At 41.2% G+C, this 19,089-nt stretch overlaps 1 protein-coding gene across 7 annotated transcripts in view; it reads right to left on the reverse strand.

Moving 5' to 3' along the window:
* The window catches only part of LOC121547705 (cytohesin-1), a 57,863-nt gene that overhangs the window by 17,550 nt on the left and 21,224 nt on the right, over positions 1-19,089 (reverse strand). For 3 of the 7 annotated variants that reach the window (XM_041859112.2, XM_041859109.2, XM_041859110.2), the window contains exon 1: positions 6,310-6,637. The exons of 2 other annotated variants lie outside the window; for them this stretch is intronic. Coding sequence is in view for 2 of the 5 variants with exons in the window: in XM_041859105.2 (XP_041715039.2) it covers positions 18,529-18,559 (31 nt within the window). In the remaining 3 variants the exon portion in view is untranslated. 2 more of the 7 variants (XM_041859105.2, XM_041859106.2) reach the window with 2 other exon arrangements.

Genomic DNA, 19,089 nt, shown 5'->3' on the forward strand with positions numbered 1-19,089 from the left:
GCTCAGGAAGAGAACTGAGGGGTCAGAGAGTGAAAGTAAAGGGGGAGAGAGCAGAGTGAGTGAAGTTCAGATAGATAACCGAAGAACTGAAGCTACAGAGACGACCCACAACCAGCCCTGACATCTGGACTGAGCTGAATGAGCTGAGAGACATGGTTCACAACATGGGAGCCATCGTGGTGGAGCAGCGAGTGGAGCTGAGGAACATGGAGGCCACAACGAGGGACAGTATTTCAGACTTAAATACCAGATTGACAGCCAGTGAGGTACAGGTGACAGATCGTAGAGTGGAGCTGAGTGTCACTAAGACTGAACTACTCTTCCATAAAGACAAGGTGTAGGAATTGGAGAAAGAAAACACAGGTAATACATTGTATATATTAAAAGTGTTCCAGAATGGCCTCCCGAGTGGCGCAGCGGTCTAAAGCACTGCATCTCAGTCCTGGAGGCGTCACTACAGACCAGGGTTCGATCCCAGGCTGTGTCACAACCGGCCGTGACCAGGAGTCCCGTAGGACTGCGCATGATTGTCCTTGTGGCGGGCCGGGCACCTGCAGGCTGACTTCGGTTGTCAGTTGAACGGCGTTTCCTCCAACACATTGGTGCAGCTGGCTTCCGGGTTAAGCGGGCGGGTGTTAAGGAGCGCGGTTTGGTGGGTCATGTTTCAGAGGATGCATGACTTGACCTTTGTCTCTCCCGAGCCCGTTGGGGAGTTGCAGCGATGAGACAAGATTGTAATTGAGAGAAAAAAGGGGGTAAAAAAATCAAATAAAAAAGTGTTCCAAAATAAATTATCATCTGGCTTATGTGAGCATTAAAACATTTCCATAATTTCAGCCCAAGCAGCTGAACTGTCAACCATGGGGGCTCACTGTTGCCCCTAGTGGCAGGTTTCCACATCGTCAGACATGGATGGATGTCGAATACTGACTTGTATCACAGGTGACCTGCCTGAAATAATAGGCCTACACTTTAGTGATAGATTAGCAAACAAATAGATGACCTATACCAACTCCACTTATTTGCCCAGCCAGATAATTAACCAACTATACAGAAAGAGGTTCAATGAAACAAAACCACATTGATTGATTAAGACAAGTCAAAGACTTTTGGTCGGGAGTAGATCCAGCCTACTAAGCGACTGCGAGTGAAAAGCAAAATAATCCACTTGTTAAGCTACATAACATCCTGGCTAAATGTTCTGATCAGTGCTAATAAATGAGCCAACTAGACAAGATGATCATGAGCAGCACTCAACTTAGCTAATATTACCACAGCCTAATTCTGTAATGAATGGGTTAATAGGGTAAATAATGCTGTAATTAATGGGTTAATAGGGTAAATAATGCTGTAATTAATGGGTTAATAGGGTAACTAATGCTGTAATTAATGGGTTAATAGGATAACTAATACTGTGATGAATGGGTTAATAGGGTAACTAATACTGTGATGAATGGGTTAATAGGGTAACTAATACTGTGATGAATGGGTTAATAGGGTAACTAATGCTGTAATGAATGGGTTAATAGGGTAACTAATGCTGTAATGAATGGGTTAATAGGGTAACTAATACTGTGATGAATGGGTTAATAGGGTAACTAATGCTGTAATGAATGGGTTAATAGGGTAACTAATGCTGTAATGAATGGGTTAATAGGGTAACTAATACTGTGATGAATGGGTTAATAGGGTAACTAATACTGTGATGAATGGGTTAATAGGGTAACTAATGCTGTAATGAATGGGTTAATAGGGTAACTAATGCTGTAATGAATGGGTTAATAGGGTAACTAATACTGTGATGAATGGGTTAATAGGGTAACTAATGCTGTAATGAATGGGTTAATAGGGTAACTAATGCTGTAATGAATGGGTTAATAGGGTAACTAATGCTGTAATGAATGGGTTAATAGGGTAACTAATGCTGTAATGAATGGGTTAATAGGATAACTAATGCTGTAATGAATGGGTTAATAGGGTAACTAATGCTGTAATGAATGGGTTAATAGGATAAATAATGCTGTAATGAATGGGTTAATAGGATAAATAATGCTGTAATGAATGGGTTAATAGGATAAATAATGCTGTAATGAATGGGTTAATAGGGTAACTAATGCTGTAATGAATGGGTTAATAGGATAACTAATGCTGTAATGAATGGGTTAATAGGGTAAATAATGCTGTAATGAATGGGTTAATAGGATAACTAATAATGTAATGAATGGGTTAATAGGATAACTAATGCTGTAATGAATGGGTTAATAGGGTAACTAATGCTGTAATGAATGGGTTAATAGGATAAATAATGCTGTAATGAATGGGTTAATAGGATAAATAATGCTGTAATGAATGGGTTAATAGGATAAATAATGCTGTAATGAATGGGTTAATAGGGTAACTAATGCTGTAATGAATGGGTTAATAGGATAAATAATGCTGTAATGAATGGGTTAATAGGATAAATAATGCTGTAATGAATGGGTTAATAGGATAACTAATGCTGTAATGAATGGGTTAATAGGGTAAATAATGCTGTAATGAATGGGTTAATAGGATAACTAATGATGTAATGAATGGGTTAATAGGATAAATAATGCTGTAATGAATGGGTTAATAGGATAAATAATGCTGTAATGAATGGGTTAATAGGATAACTAATGCTGTAATGAATGGGTTAATAGGGTAACTAATACTGTGATGAATGGGTTAATAGGATAACTAATGCTGTAATGAATGGGTTATTAGGGTAAATAATGCTGTAATGAATGGGTTAATAGGGTAACTAATGCTGTAATGAATGGGTTAATAGGGTAACTAATGCTGTAATGAATGGGTTAATAGGGTAACTAATGCTGTAATGAATGGGTTAATAGGGTAACTAATGCTGTAATGAATGGGTTAATAGGATAAATAATGCTGTAATGAATGGGTTATTAGGGTAACTAATACTGTAATGAATGGGTTAATAGGGTAACTAATGCTGTAATGAATGGGTTAATAGGGTAACTAATGCTGTAATGAATGGGTTAATAGGATAACTAATGCTGTAATGAATGGGTTAATAGGGTAAATAATGCTGTAATGAATGGGTTAATAGGATAACTAATGATGTAATGAATGGGTTAATAGGATAACTAATGCTGTAATGAATGGGTTAATAGGGTAACTAATGCTGTAATGAATGGGTTAATAGGATAAATAATGCTGTAATGAATGGGTTAATAGGATAAATAATGCTGTAATGAATGGGTTAATAGGATAAATAATGCTGTAATGAATGGGTTAATAGGGTAACTAATGCTGTAATGAATGGGTTAATAGGATAAATAATGCTGTAATGAATGGGTTAATAGGATAAATAATGCTGTAATGAATGGGTTAATAGGATAACTAATGCTGTAATGAATGGGTTAATAGGGTAAATAATGCTGTAATGAATGGGTTAATAGGATAACTAATGATGTAATGAATGGGTTAATAGGATAAATAATGCTGTAATGAATGGGTTAATAGGATAAATAATGCTGTAATGAATGGGTTAATAGGATAACTAATGCTGTAATGAATGGGTTAATAGGGTAACTAATACTGTGATGAATGGGTTAATAGGATAACTAATGCTGTAATGAATGGGTTATTAGGGTAAATAATGCTGTAATGAATGGGTTAATAGGGTAACTAATGCTGTAATGAATGGGTTAATAGGGTAACTAATGCTGTAATGAATGGGTTAATAGGGTAACTAATGCTGTAATGAATGGGTTAATAGGGTAACTAATGCTGTAATGAATGGGTTAATAGGATAAATAATGCTGTAATGAATGGGTTATTAGGGTAACTAATACTGTAATGAATGGGTTAATAGGGTAACTAATGCTGTTATGAATGGGTTAATAGGGTAACTAATGCTGTAATGAATGGGTTAATAGGATAACTAATGCTGTAATGAATGGGTTAATAGTATAACTAATGCTGTAATGAATGGGTTAATAGGGTAACTAATACTGTGATGAATGGGTTAATAGGGTAACTAATGCTGTAATGAATGGGTTAATAGGGTAACTAATGCTGCAATGAATGGGTTAATAGGGTAAATAATGCTGTAATGAATGGGTTAATAGGATAAATAATGCTGTAATGAATGGGTTAATAGGGTAACTAATACTGTGATGAATGGGTTAATAGGGTAACTAATGCTGTAATGAATGGGTTAATAGGGTAACTAATGCTATAATGGTAAAGAGTCTGTATGTTAAGGCCACTTGTAGTCAAAATTTGCCTATTCCCCCTCAGGACGCCGAAAAGATTTGGCATGGGTCCTCTGATCCTCAAAAAGTTATACAGCTGCACCATCGAGAGCATCCTGACTGGTTGCATCACTGCCTGGTATGGCAACTGCTTGGCCTCCGACCGCAAGGCACTACAGAGGGTAGTGCGTACGGCCCAGTACATCACTGGGGCCAAGCTTCCTGCCATCCAGGACCTCTACACCAGGCGGTGTCAGAGGAAGGCCCTAAAAATTGTCAATGACTCCAGCCACCCTAGTCATAGACTGTTCTCTCTGCTACCGCACGGCAAGCGGTACCGGAGTGCCAAGTCTAGGTCCAAAAGGCTTCTTAACAGCTTCTACCCCCAAGCCATAAGACTCCTGAACAGCTAATCAAATGGCTACCCGGACTATTTGCATTGTTCCCCCCCACCCCCTTTTTTACGCTGCTGCTACTCTCTGTTTATTATCTATGCATAGTCACTTTAACTCTACCTACAAGTACATATTACCTCAATTACCTCGACTAACCTGTGCCCCCGCACATTGACTCTATACCGGTACCCCCTGTATATAGCCTCGCTACTGTTATTTTACTGCTGCTGTTTAATTATTTTGTAGTTATCTATTTTTTACTTAACACTTATTTTTCTTAAAACTGCATTGTTGGTTAAGGGCTTGTAAGCAAGCATTTCACTGTAAGGTCTACACCTGTTGTATTCAGCGCATGTGACAAATAACATTTGATTTGATTTAAATGGATCCTCTTACTTCTATCAATAAACACTTTTTTTTTTTAAATAGAAGAATCATCTATTGTATTGTCGATATTTTACAATCAGCATTGACCTGATCAATTTGTTAAACTAGCTACTAGTATTTCACAGCAGTTCAATGTTTCTGGTGGGTATTGAGAAGGCTTGGGAGGGATAGTTTGGTTATATTGTGTAGTCTTGTCCATCCAGACACACACACGCAAGCATGCACACACTGTTCTGCCCACGCACTGATAAGAGCATACAGTTACTGTTGCATCTCTCAATCAGACCTTAACACACACACACACACCATAATGCGTTATCAGCTGATACAGTATGTACTATATTTTTGCTGGGTGTTTCCTGATGTCAAGAGGTGGCTGTTTCCTAGCAGTGTGAAGATAATATGAGCGGGAATAGGGGTCCAGACACTGTTACCAGTATAACACAGGTCCAGACATGGGTCTCTCCCAGTCCTCCCACTGTTACCAGTATAACACAGGTCCAGACATGGGTCTCTCCCAGTCCTCCCACTGTTACCAGTATAACACAGGTCCAGACATGGGTCTCTCCCAGTCCTCCCACTGTTACCAGTATAACACAGGTCCAGACATGGGTCTCTCCCAGTCCTCCCACTGTTAACAGTATAACACAGGTCCAGACATGGGTCTCTCCCAGTCCTCCCACTGTTACCAGTATAACACAGGTCCAGACATGGGTCTCTCCCAGTCCTCCCACTGTTAACAGTATAACACATGTCCAGACATGGGTCTCTCCCAGTCCTCCCACTGTTACCAGTATAACACAGGTCCAGACGCAGGTCTCTCACTCTTTATCCCGTCTACCAGTATCCACAGACCCCACTCACACACAGTCTCCACAGACCCCACTCACACACAGTCTCCACAGACCCCACTCACACACAGTCTCCACAGACCCCACTCACACACAGTCTCCACAGACCCCACTCACACACAGTCTCCACAGACCCCACTCACACAGTCTCCACAGACCCCACTCACACACAGTCTCCACAGACCCCACTCACACACAGTCTCCACAGACCCCACTCACACACAGTCTCCACAGACCCCACTCACACACAGTCTCCACAGACCCCACTCACACACAGTCTCCACAGACCCCACTCACACACAGTCTCCACAGACCCCACTCACACACAGTCTCCACAGACCCCACTCACACACAGTCTCCACAGACCCCACTCACACACAGTCTCCACAGACCCCACTCACACACAGTCTCCAGTCTTGTCTACTTTACCAGTCGAATGACCTTCCCAGGTCCAGTCCCAGTAGCAGACACTTCTCAGTCCAGTCTAGTCCAGTCCTTGTCTAATCCAGTCTCGCAGTAGTAGTACTCTCTCAATAATATAGTCCAGACTTCTCTCCCAGTACAGCAGACCGGTGTTAGCCTGGTTCTTCTGTCCCAGTGTAACCCACCAGTATCTCAGTCCAGCCCTGCAGTATAACCCAGACAATCCCAGTCCCTCTGATCCCTCCAGCACTCCTCTGGCCCTCCAATCCCGTGGTGCGATACTTAAATAACCAACACGGCCCCCCTCTCCCCTGCGACCAGGCAGACTGTCCTTAACCCTTAATTACCTGCCAAGCATACCATCTGTCTGTCACGTCACCACACTACCACAGGCTTGTAATCAGAGAGAGAGAGAGAGAGAGAGCGAGAGAGAGAGAGAGAGAGAGAGACAGAGAGAGACAGAGAGAGAGAGAGAGCGAGTGAGCGAGAGAGAGAGAGAGTGAGCGAGAGAGAGAGTGAGCGAGAGAGAGAGTGAGCGAGAGAGAGAGCAAGTGTGTGTGAGTGTGAGTGTGAACCAGAGGAGTGCTCAGCTCAATCGCTCTACCATTTGTTGAGAGATCACTGACAGTACAGGGGGGAAACCCTCCCTTCTCCCTCCCCGCTCTTCCTTCCCCTCAACTCCTCCCTCTTTCCCTCCAAGCATTATACACAGTCTCCAGTGTGTGTGTGTGTGTGTGTGTGTGTGTGTGCGTGCGTGCGTGCGTGCGTACTCATGACTGTCGGACTGTACACCAATGACCTCCAGCTCTGAATATGATCTCCGACTTAATGATAAACAAACCACTATGCAACAAGGGGAAATCTGTTCAATTATTTCACTTATTTTTTTATCAAGCAACGTGAACAACTTGTCCACTAAGAGATGCTACAGTACATAAACCTCAGTGAGTCTATTACTCAATGTGTGGTTGCAGGTTGGACTGCTGCGAGTCTATTAGCTACAGTTTCAGTTACTGATATTAAGTTGATGCAAAGAACCTCTGGACAGACCTGATCCCGGTTTCCCAAGAGCATCTTAAGGTTAAGTTCATCGTTAGAACCTTCATAGGAGCATCGTTAAATCTCAGAGCTGTTTCCCAAAACCATCGTTACTAGAATCGCACTTGAAAACGCTCATTATTTACCGTCTGCCTTTACCGTCACTTTACACACAGCAGATCTCTGCTAAACACATCATCTCTCTGTGACCACCGATAACTTCAGAAAGAAGTTGACTACAAATACAAAGTTACCAATGTCTTTGTTACAGAGGATAAAAATATGTTTCAAATTAAAACCGAGATGACTGCATTCAAATATAAATACAGTAGGCTTATAGGCTACATGCCTATATATTTCAATCATATTGAAATCAATTTCATGTTAATTCATTTGAGTACTATTTTGCTAATTGTAGGCTAATGTCTGAAAATGTTGCCTCTATATTTCATGTGTAACAACATGTGCGCAATGACATGCCAAATCTTGGTTTACTGCATTTTATAGGGTAATTATAGTGTAATGCCATTAGTGATGGAAAGTTTGGCTCTTTTTACTGACTCAGATCTTTTCCACTCGTTTAGTCAAAATAATGAATATTTTGACTAATTTTGTTCATTTGAGTCAGTTATGCCCAGGGCACATAGGACCCCCTACCGGCGAACGATGACTCAAAATAGTCATGATTCTACAAGCCTCTCGTTCACATGTAGTTCACCATAAGGTGCTTATTAGAGCTGTCATTTGTGACAGACTTGTAAAAGCGTGCTTGACATTTTTTGGGGATTGCTAGGCATAAAAATAAGATTATTTCTTGGTACTTTGAAACGAGATCTAGTTGTGGCCGCACTCGGATTAGATTGTGAACGACTCTTTTGGCGGAATGCATTGCTTGACTGCCGTGAGAGTGATGAGCACAATATCGTTCGCGAACTGCAGCACACCAAACAATTCGCTCTCGAGCTCGAGTTTGTTGAGCAGAGCAGTGTATGTTTTGATTCTACAAAGCTGTGTTCATCATAACATTCAATTAATTGCATTCATTCTTGCACCATGCGATCAATTATCAGTTTTAAACATGTATCTTTCTTCTCTATGCTGCCTGCAGCATGATCTATTTTGCCTGCGCGCATACAGTGGGGAAAAAAAGTATTTAGTCAGCCACCAATTGTGCAAGTTCTCCCACTTAAAAGGATGAGAGAGGCCTGTAATTTTCATCATAGGTACACGTCAACTATGACAGACAAATTGAGGGGAAAAAATCCAGAAAATCCCATTGTAGGATTTTTAATGAATTTATTTGCAAATTATGGTGGAAAATAAGTATTTGGTCACCTACAAACAAGCAAGATTTCTGGCTCTCACAGACCTGTAACTTCTTCTTTCAGAGGCTCCTCTGTCCTCCACTCGTTACCTGTATTAATGGCACCTGTTTGTTTCAGTATAAAATACACCTGTCCACAACCTCAAACAGTCACACTCCAAACTTCACAATGGCCAAGACCAAAGAGCTGTCAAAGGACACCAAAAACAAAATTGTAGACCTGCACCAGGCTGGGAAGACTGAATCTGCAATAGGTAAGCAGCTTGGTTTAAAGAAATCAACTGTGGGAGCAATTATTAGGAAATGGAAGACATACAAGACCACTGATAATCTCCCTCGATCTGGGGCTCCACGCAAGATCTCACCCCGTGGGGTCAAAATGATCACAAGAACGGTGAGCAAAAATCCCAGAACCACACGGGGGGACCTAGTGAATGACCTGCAGAGAGCTGGGACCAAAGTAACAAAGCCAACCATCAGTAACACACTACACCGCCAGGGACTCAAATCCTGCAGTGCGAGACGTGTCCCCCTGCTTAAGCCAGTACATGTCCAGGCCCGTCTGAAGTGCATTTGGATGATCCAGAAGAGGATTGGGAGAATGTCATATGGTCAGATGAAACCAAAATATAACTTTTTGGCAAAAACTCAACTCGTCATGTTTGGAGGACAAAGAATGCTGAGTTGCATCCAAAGAACACCATACCTACTGTGAAGCATGGGGTTCGAAACATCATGCTTTGGGGCTGTTTTTCTGCAAAGGGACCAGGACGACTGATCCGTGTAAAGGAAAGAATGAATGGGGCCATGTATCGTGAGATTTTGAGTGAAACCCTCCTTCCATCAGCAAGGGCATTGAAGATGAAACGTGGCTGGGTCTTTCAGCATGACAATGATCCCAAACACACCGCCCGGGCAACGAAGGAGTGGCTTCGTAAGAAGCATTTCAAGGTCCTGGAGTGGCCTAGCCAGTCTCCAGATCTCAACCCCATAGAAAATCTTTGGAGGGAGTTGAAAGTCTGTGTTGCCCAGCGACAGCCCCAAAACATCACTGCTCTAGAAGAGATCTGCATGGAGGAATGGGCCAAAATACCAGCAACAGTGTGTGAAAACCTTGTGAAGACTTACAGAAAACGTTTGACCTGTGTCATTGCCAACAAAGGGTATATAACAAAGTATTGAGAAACTTTTGTTATTGACCAAATACTTATTTTCCACCATCATATGCCAATAAATTCATTAAAAATCCTACAATGTGATTTTCTGGATTTTTTTCCCTCATTTTGTCTGTCATAGTTGACGTGTACCTATGATGAAAATTACAGGCCTCTCTCATCTTTTTAAGTGGGAGAACTTGCACAATTGGTGGATGACTAAATACTTTTTTTCCCCCACTGTATACTGTATGTCATGCAATAAAATGCAAATGAATTACTTAAAAATCATACAATGTGATTTTCTGGATTTGAAGTGTACCTATGATAAAAATTACAGACCTCTACATGCTTTGTAAGTAGGAAAACCTGCAAAATCGGCAGTGTATCAAATACTTGTTCTCCCCACTGTATGACAGACAGTTGTTGGTCGGAGCACGTCTCCATAGTCACCAGAGGAGTGCGTATTAATCCTGCTGTGGAATTCGTTGCGGCCAGCAGGTCAACGAACGACTAAAATCAATGAGTCACTCAGAAAAACGAATTATGACTCTCGAGTCAGTAAAGAAAGTCGTTCAAAAATAACAAATCGTTTACAAACTGCACATCACTTATAAGCATTAGAATAAGCCATCTCAATATTTTCAGCCAAAGGTGATTATATATCTCTAGAAGCTGATCCATATCAGTATTGTGGAATAAATCTAAGGTTAAAGGGGGGCTGAACTTCCTGATTTAGCCTCGGTTTCAATTCTCCTCATTAGGAAATGCGACAGAACGAGATTTGGATCTTGGAGGTATGCTTACGGCTGTGGCAGTCATGAGATTTTGTCAGCCTGTGATTGTCAAGCAAATAACTGCCGGTCTCCTGGCTTCCACGCATAGCCTACAAGCCACTGATGCAGACCTTTAGAACATCTACATTTGAAAAAGTCTAATAAATCCATGTAATATAGCCTACACCATCACAATAAATCTATTATTTATTTTAGACAGGTCTAAAGAAACATGATATGAAGAAAATGTTGTCTATTTCAGAAGAACAGAATAGCATACTCTGAGTTGTCCTTATGTTAGACCCTGATCTGGCTATATCGTATGGCTGTGGGCTACACTAGTTCATTTAGCAGACAAGATTTGCTTAGAATTCCGTGGCATTATTTTATATTATTTTATAGTATGAAGAATACAATTGAACATAGCTGAATAAAATAGAAAGGATATTTTCTCCAAACGATTTGAGGGAGTGCGCACATGCGACTATTCTGTGTTGAGCAGTTAACAAAGAAACAGGTAATCCTATATGCTTATTTAGAGTTATTTATGTAACTTTAGTTGTCATACAAACGTTGGGCTATATGTTTTGATTTTTAATACATTCTAAGGCTGCATGATGCAACTAATGACAATTCGTTTTTTGTGCAGGCTGTACATACTTCATCAGTCTCTCATTCACAATTTGACAAGCACTTGATAATGCCTTGAATTTCCCGGCGGCATCCCCTTTGTGTGGCCGTAATGCCCCCTAAAAAAATCCATGCCTTTTGCAGCCAGTGGCCATTGTGCCCTTGGGCTGAATATGCTGGTAGAGCACGGCGCTTGTAACGCCAAGGTAGTGGGTTCGATCCCCGGGACCACCCATACACAAAAAAAAAATGTATGCACGCATGACTGTAAGTCGCTTTGGATAAAAGCGTCTGCTAAATGGCATATTATTATTATTATTATTATTATTATTAATATAATAATTATAATTTGCTTCTCCCGGCTGCGTGCTCCGAAGCACCTCTCAGTCACGTGATCAGGTCATTCTCACAGGCTAAGTGAAGACAGACATTGGGGACGCAACTGCGCGTGTCCTTATCCAATTCAGAGGCACATATTGAAGATATTGTTAGAACTGTCCACATTTACTTTTCATCAGCCAGCAAGATGAGTAGGCCTAACGAACACCAAAAGCACTAGCCTATGTCAATCTACTATCCCCCATAGTACAAAAGTTGACCTATTCTATTCTGTGCGAGAAATAGATATTCCAAACATAGTCTGGGACAGTTGTGGGATGCGATAGATCCCAAATTAATACAACCTCTAGCATCAAAAAAACCTTTTTTAAATAATGTTTAGCTATTTATTCACATTATAAGCACAGCAATGCACTATAAGTGCAAATGTTCCATTAGCAGGAAAACAACATTCTCAAAAGTGACCACAAATGTGATTATGCATGTAATGCTTTTATTATAAAGGTGCATTTTTATGGTGAAAATTATCTTCCCAAACTTGAAACTCATGCGCTGCATATGTATGCCAGTTAGCCTCTACACCCGTTGTAAAGCGGATTAATTTGCTTAATTTTAAGAAGTTATTTGGCCACTTTAGTTGTGATACAAACCTTATCAAAACATATAGCCCTATGGGCTAGGCTACATGAGGTGTGTGAAAAGTCACAAAAAAAGCCATGCGCTGTTTCTTGCCTTAAGCTGGCCATCATTCACAAGTGATAGGCTAATATTGTCACCCATCAGACTATTCTTGATTTAATCTTGTCTTTACATATACTAAATAATATATATATGCGTGAAATTTGTTTTGATTCATAATGGACCATTATCATGCACCTGTCTCGAAACAGGGGCAGGGGGAAAAAATACATTTAATCTATGCACTTAAATAGCGAATGGAGGATGCTATTCCCGTGGTTCATTTTCATGCCAGCCAGGTAGGCTATACTCCTGCTTAATATTAGGAAAGTATAGTAGGCCTAGCCTATAGAAAGCTGATGGGATCCTCCTCTTTTTAATAGAGGCCATCACTCTGTTTTCTCACGCAATTACATAGCCTATAGAAATGTTGCGCAACATGAGCTCATGGGCTCTCATGAAGTGTTTGATGAGATTTTCGATTACATTTGCAGACTCCCGAGTGGCGCAGTGGTCTAAGGCACTGCATTGCAGTGCTAGCTGTGCCACTAGAGATCCTGGTTCGAATCCAGGCTCTGTCGTAGCCGGCCGCGACCGGGAGACCCATGGGGCGGCGCACAATTGGCCCAGCGTCGTCCAGGGTAGGGGAGGGAATGGCCGGCAGGGGATGTAGCTCAGTTGGTAGAGCATGGTGTTTGCAACGCCAGGGTTGTGGGTTCGATAAAAATAATGTATGCGCTAACTGTAAGTCGCTCTGGATAAGAGCGTCTGCTAAATGACTAAAATGTAAATGTTAAAATTGATGTCAGAGTGATTAGAGGGACAATAGAGTGCTGAGTACCAGGCAGTTAGCAAGTTTGGTAGGCTACTAATGACCATCAGCAGCATCAGAGCTTGGAGAACCCTAATTACCGTGACTAAACGGTCACGTGAATTTGACTGCCGTCATGACTCGTAACCGCCGGTGTATCGGTAATATGGTCACCGTAAAACAGCCCTAGGTGTGCTTTGATGTGAGTTTCTCTTGTGTGTGTGTTCTAATGTGGGAAGCGTTTGTACTTAATCTACACAGTTAGTCACTCACCCTTCTAGATAACTTGAAATAGTCTAACCAGGTCTTGTGTCTGGAAGTAGCCTAGATGTCACGAATTCAGCCGAGGCTGCTCCTCCTCCTTGCTCGGGCAGGCTTCGGCATTCGTCGTCACCGGAGTACTAGCTGCCACCGATCTATGTTTCTGTGTTCTACTAGTTTTGTCTAATTTGCACACACCTGGGTCCAATTACGATAATTTGTTTCCCTATTTTACCCTCTGGTTCCCTCATGGTGTTGTGCGTGATTGTTCGTTGTTTTGTTGTCATTGACATGTTAGTCGGTATTTTCTTCCCTGTGTGGAAGATATGTTTATTTACTCTTGACAAGTAAAGTACGTTGTTGACTAAGTTCTGTGTCCTGCGCCTGACTCCGTCCTACCGTTACACACTGACGCATGACACTAGACTAGCTAGCCAACTTCTTTCGCCAATTAGCTTCAGCCGGCCAGTGTGCGACCGTGGCAAAGTTGGTTTGACTTTGGATAACCTGTCTGTGGGGCTAGTTAGGAACCGTCAATAAATTCCAAAATATAAATGGGACAATATTTTCATGTTGCACATTTTTTTGTTGTCTCATTAAATGCTTTCAATATTTGTAGTTTGTTTGAGGTTTTTAAGTCATTGAAATTTGGAGCTATTGACATTTTAAAAATTGTGTAATGTACTGATGGTTCCTAACTAGCCCGATAGGGATATCGAATGTCAAACCAAATTGACCATGGGCATCACGATCGGGTCGTGTGCAGCAGCGCTCCAAATTGATGATTACTTGGGTGCTGCCAGCTGTGGGAATGATTTAAATTAACCCAACCCATGGAAAAATGTTACGGTACCCTTCATTCCGTGACATACTATTTTTTCATAATTATCTAGCAAATCTCTGTTTTGGACGAGACTGATTTTATGACCATAATTATTCTATTTACACTTTGTAGGAAAACAAATTAGAATAAATATTTGACTAATATCGATGCCACATAGGCCGTTTTCCAGAGGTGGGACCAAGTCACTATTATTCTAATCACAAGCAAGTCTCAAGTCACAAGGTCCTAGTCTCAAGTTGAGTCCCAAGTAGAATGGGTCAAGACTCGAGTCAAAGTCGTGCATTCTAAGAGCAAGTCAAGTCGAGTCACAAGTTTAAGTCAAGTCTCAAGTCAAGTAAAATAAAATCGATAGATGCAACGACTTGTTCAACTACAAATCATTGTCTATTTCTCGAGGCTACAGGACAGCCCTTTTCATTATTTTGTCTACAACATATGTTTATTAAAATATGGACCATGTAGCAGTCAGAAGGGCATGAAATCAGCAGAAGGCAAGGCAGGTTGACGTGCAGATTTATTTACAGGTCTTAGTGATCCAATGGTGAAAGCACCATATCATACAAAATATACAAGTAGCTTTACCAAATATACACAGGCAATAGCCTCTGTATCAGGCTTAACCTGTCCTATCTGAGAAACCAAATCCAATCTGTCTAACAGGAACTCAAACAGGTAGGCCTACATAATAAGCAATTGGTCGTCAGGACCATACAATTACAACATTTTAGTCATGTAGCAGGTGCTCTTATTCAGAGCGACTTACAGTTAGCGAGTGCATACATTTTCATACTGGCCCCCTGTGGGAATTGAACCCACAACCCTGGTGTTGCAAATGCCATGCTCTACCAACTGAGCTACACGGGGCCACAACCAATAAACTGGTTCTACAATGTAAAAGGCCATTTCCACATCCATTGTTACATTGGTACATTGGTCTTAATCAGACGTAATGATTATTAATGATATTCCAACACCATGCATACATTAAACAATAATTTTATCTTATTCAACCCTCTGACTCCAAAGCATGGACGCAGGCCACGTAGCCTATTTCTATGGGCACTAAGGCATGTGTGCTCCTATTACGAACAACAAAAATGACAGAGACATAGGACACAGACACACGCAACTCCGACATAACCCGGGAAATATGAACAAAGGAAACTATACATTGAATTAAATAAACATAACGTCTACCTCATGTGTCTTGCGAATGTTCATGTGCACTATAAACATCGCGCCCACTCAGAGCAGGGTAAGAAATGGTTGGCTATAAAATGAAAATGTATCGTAGGCCTATCAAACATGAAACAGAAATGTCTACGTGTTGTAATAAACAGTAAGGTAATGGAATGATGAGACGCAATGGAATATAGATTTACCACATAGGGCTTATGCATTTAAATGTGTGAAAGCAACAGTAAATATTTAAATAAGAGAAAAAAAGCACTCTCCACTGGCAGGAGTTTGGAGACTGCAAGTGAAGAGCAGTGCCTATGGTGCATCTTTGCCACAGTAATATTAGATTTTTAACAACAAATTCCAAACGCAACCTTCATAACTAAATTATCAATACCAAGCAATTGTAACATACCAAAAGACCAGTAGACCTATGCTAGTAATTGTTGCTGGTGAGCTTGTAAAGTAAACAGTTAACATTCTTGATCACCAAACAATTTTTGGAGCTGCATATTTATTTATTATGGTAATCCTCTCTCACTACAATTTGCCGTTTGCGCTGCACCGGAACCTATAGCTGTACAGCAAATCAACAATCTGTTCGCTAGCTCACCCGACCTGTGTTGACTGACAGTTTGCTGGTCCAATCAGAGTGCAGAGTGTGCGTTTCACCAGCCAATCTGTTGCAATTTTTTTCCCAAGGGCGATTCTGCGGCTCCTGTCTCTGGCTGTGTCTAGATTAATCCACGTACACCAGGATTCCCCAACTGGCCGCCCGTGATTTTATTTGGCCCAAGTTTTATGAGCAAAAAAATAAAAAAGCGTATTATTTTTTTATTTTATTGTTGTACATTGAAGACTAAAAACACCAGCAAAATCAGCTCCCAATTGATTTTACTTTTGGGAATCTGTTCCAAAGTATTCCCACGCATAGAGAGATATACACTGTGTATACAAAACATTAAGAACAACTGCTCGTTCCATGACATAGACTGACCAGGTGAAACCAGGCATAAATTAGCATTCAAACATCAAATTTCTCTCTCAGCCTCATGGCAAAATGTGTAGAATTGCAGGAAATTATCTTAAACCGCAACATTTGATCTCCGCCACATTGCAAAATGTGTAGAACTGCAGGAAATTAGCTTTAGAACAGCAAACTTTTGTCACTGCGGCCAACAGGAGGGCTTTTAAAATGTTCAGTTGGCGACAGCACCATTGGCCACGCCCCACCTAAGCTCCATTTTTATCCAGAAAACACCCTGGAAATGTAAGCAAGGTTTGAAATTATTATGTTTTAGTCAAATATTATATCTGTTTGGGCTTCTTGCAGTCAATTTGCAGTATACAAATGTGTAATTATGTTCCGACCCCCTGACCATCCACTCAAGTAAAACATCGGCTTGCGGCTGCATCTAGTTGATGATCCCTGACGTAGACTCTGTGCCACAAAATGAGTGACAAAACATTACAAAACCTGGCCAGATCATTTCAAGTCATCAGTCTCAAGTCAAAGTCGAGTCTCAAGTCTTGAGGCTCCAAGTCAAGTCTCAAGTTATTTTATATCAAGTAGAGTCTCAAGTCATCAAATTTGTGACTTGAGTCAGACTCGAGCCCAAGTCATGTGACTCGAGTCCACAACTGCCGTTTTCTACCAGAAAAGTTGTTCAAGTTTCAAGTTTTATTAGTCATATGTACTGGATACGCATGGTAAACATCGTCCAACGAAATGCGTACTTGCAGGTTCCTTCTCAACAATAATAACAAATAATAAAAGATAAGAATACGAACATAAAGTAAGTACTTTTATTGCCTTCAGTTGCTCTTTAAGGTAAGATTTGAATGGAGAAAGCTGATCCGAGAGCAGCACTGCTTTTCTTCCGATCCTATCAGTATCGACACATGCCTCAACAACGCACTTAGCAAACGTTCTCGCTGCGTGTTGTTTTGGAAAAAGCATCTTACATCTTCGGCCGCTGTAGGAACGATGCATCGTTAAAACACTCGTAAGTCTAAGTTCCATCGCTATCAGGAAACTGAGCCCTGTATAGTAACAGTGTCAAAATGCTAGGTATAGGGTATTATTATTGATACTGTTATTCAGCCACTAAGGGTCACCCTCTCCTCACTGCACCACTGAGATCAACTCCAGCACAGTATCAACAAGATGTAACAGAAGTGCTTAGGTGAACTAGACTTGCTTGGTGACTAACCTTGCCTGAAGACTTGTGTTAGCTCCATGATCTGCTGATTGCTCATTAACGTGTTGTGTGCCATCACTGAGAGGTTCCCCAACCACCGTGTGGTTGTGGTGAGCTCCCTGGTGACTGTGTTAACACACACCCTCTGGGTATAATACTGAGGGAGATGAGGCCAAAGGGAAAGAGAGAGGGACGAGAGGAGTGGAGATAGATAGAGAGCAGAGAGTGAGATATCAGCATCCCTTCCATCCCCCCATCATATCTCCTCTCCCCCTCCTCTCCTATTCCTCCCTCTCTTCTTTGTAACTGTATGACCCAGGGTCAGGGTTTAGAGGTCAGACTGGAGGGAGAGCCAGAGACTCTCACTGGTCAAGAAGACATGTCAGGGGTTCTCTTTCCTCTGTTCTCACTGTCTGTCTGTCCCTCCCCATTTCACACACATTGGCCAAAGCAAACCTCACACCAGTGGTGATTGCACGCAATGTGATGGCACTTTGTGACTGTTAATGTAAAAAAGGACTTCATAAATAAATAAATAAATAAATGTAATTGATTATATTTGAGGCAACCACACACACACTCCCTTTAAATGCAGCCTCTATAATATCATTTTAATTAACTGGATCAATGGACCCTTTCATCATATTTATAGACACACACGCACTATGATTTCAGTGTTACACAGTGCACACATAGCTGCATGGCCTCAATTCAGTCCACTAAATGAACCTATTGTTCTAAGGTCGTCTGGAAATTAGCATATGAATACCTGTTGCGCTATTGCAGGCTGGGTAAGTTAACTTTTTAGCCAGTCAACCTGAAAAGACACCGCTAAAACATGTGACTAATAGCCAACTGAAACAAGGTAGCAATAACTTAGATGAAAAATAAATAGCCTTAACTAAATAATTAACTGTTTATAAAGCGAGGGCATACATCAAATATCCAAGGCTAGATAACGTTAGGCTAATTAGGTCGGGCGCTACTTACCCACTCCGTCTTCCGACTTCCGAACCATCATCACCAATTGGAGAGCTCAGATTATTACAAAAAAAATAGAGGATGACTTTTTGTCGACTTTCTATCTTAAAATGACGTGTAACATTCGTGAATTGACTCAGAACTGGGGCGTCACATGCGGTGAAACGAGGCGTGGTTTAGGGACGCTTGCTACTGGGCAGCCAATCAGAAGCTTTGCTATACCGAAATTCTCTAAGCTCCACCCCCAGAAGTCACATAAACATGCACACACACTAGCACACAAGCACCCTTGCTGGCCCATGTTGACGGCAATGCTTCCCACAGTTGTGTCAACGGTCAAATTGGCTGGATGTCCTTAAGGTGGTGGACCATTCTTGATACACATGGGAAACTGTGGGAAGCATGGGAAACCAGCAGCGTTGCAGTTCTACAATAACCTGTTCAAAGGCACGTCAATATTTTGTCTTACACATTCAACCTTTGAATGACACCTTCAAAATCCATGTCTCAATTGTCTCAAGGCTTAAAAATCATTATTTAACCTGTCTCCTCCCCTTCATATACACTGAT

This window comes from Coregonus clupeaformis, chromosome 31 (assembly GCF_020615455.1).
Source record: "Coregonus clupeaformis isolate EN_2021a chromosome 31, ASM2061545v1, whole genome shotgun sequence".
In the NCBI taxonomy this organism is placed as follows: domain Eukaryota; kingdom Metazoa; phylum Chordata; class Actinopteri; order Salmoniformes; family Salmonidae; genus Coregonus; species Coregonus clupeaformis.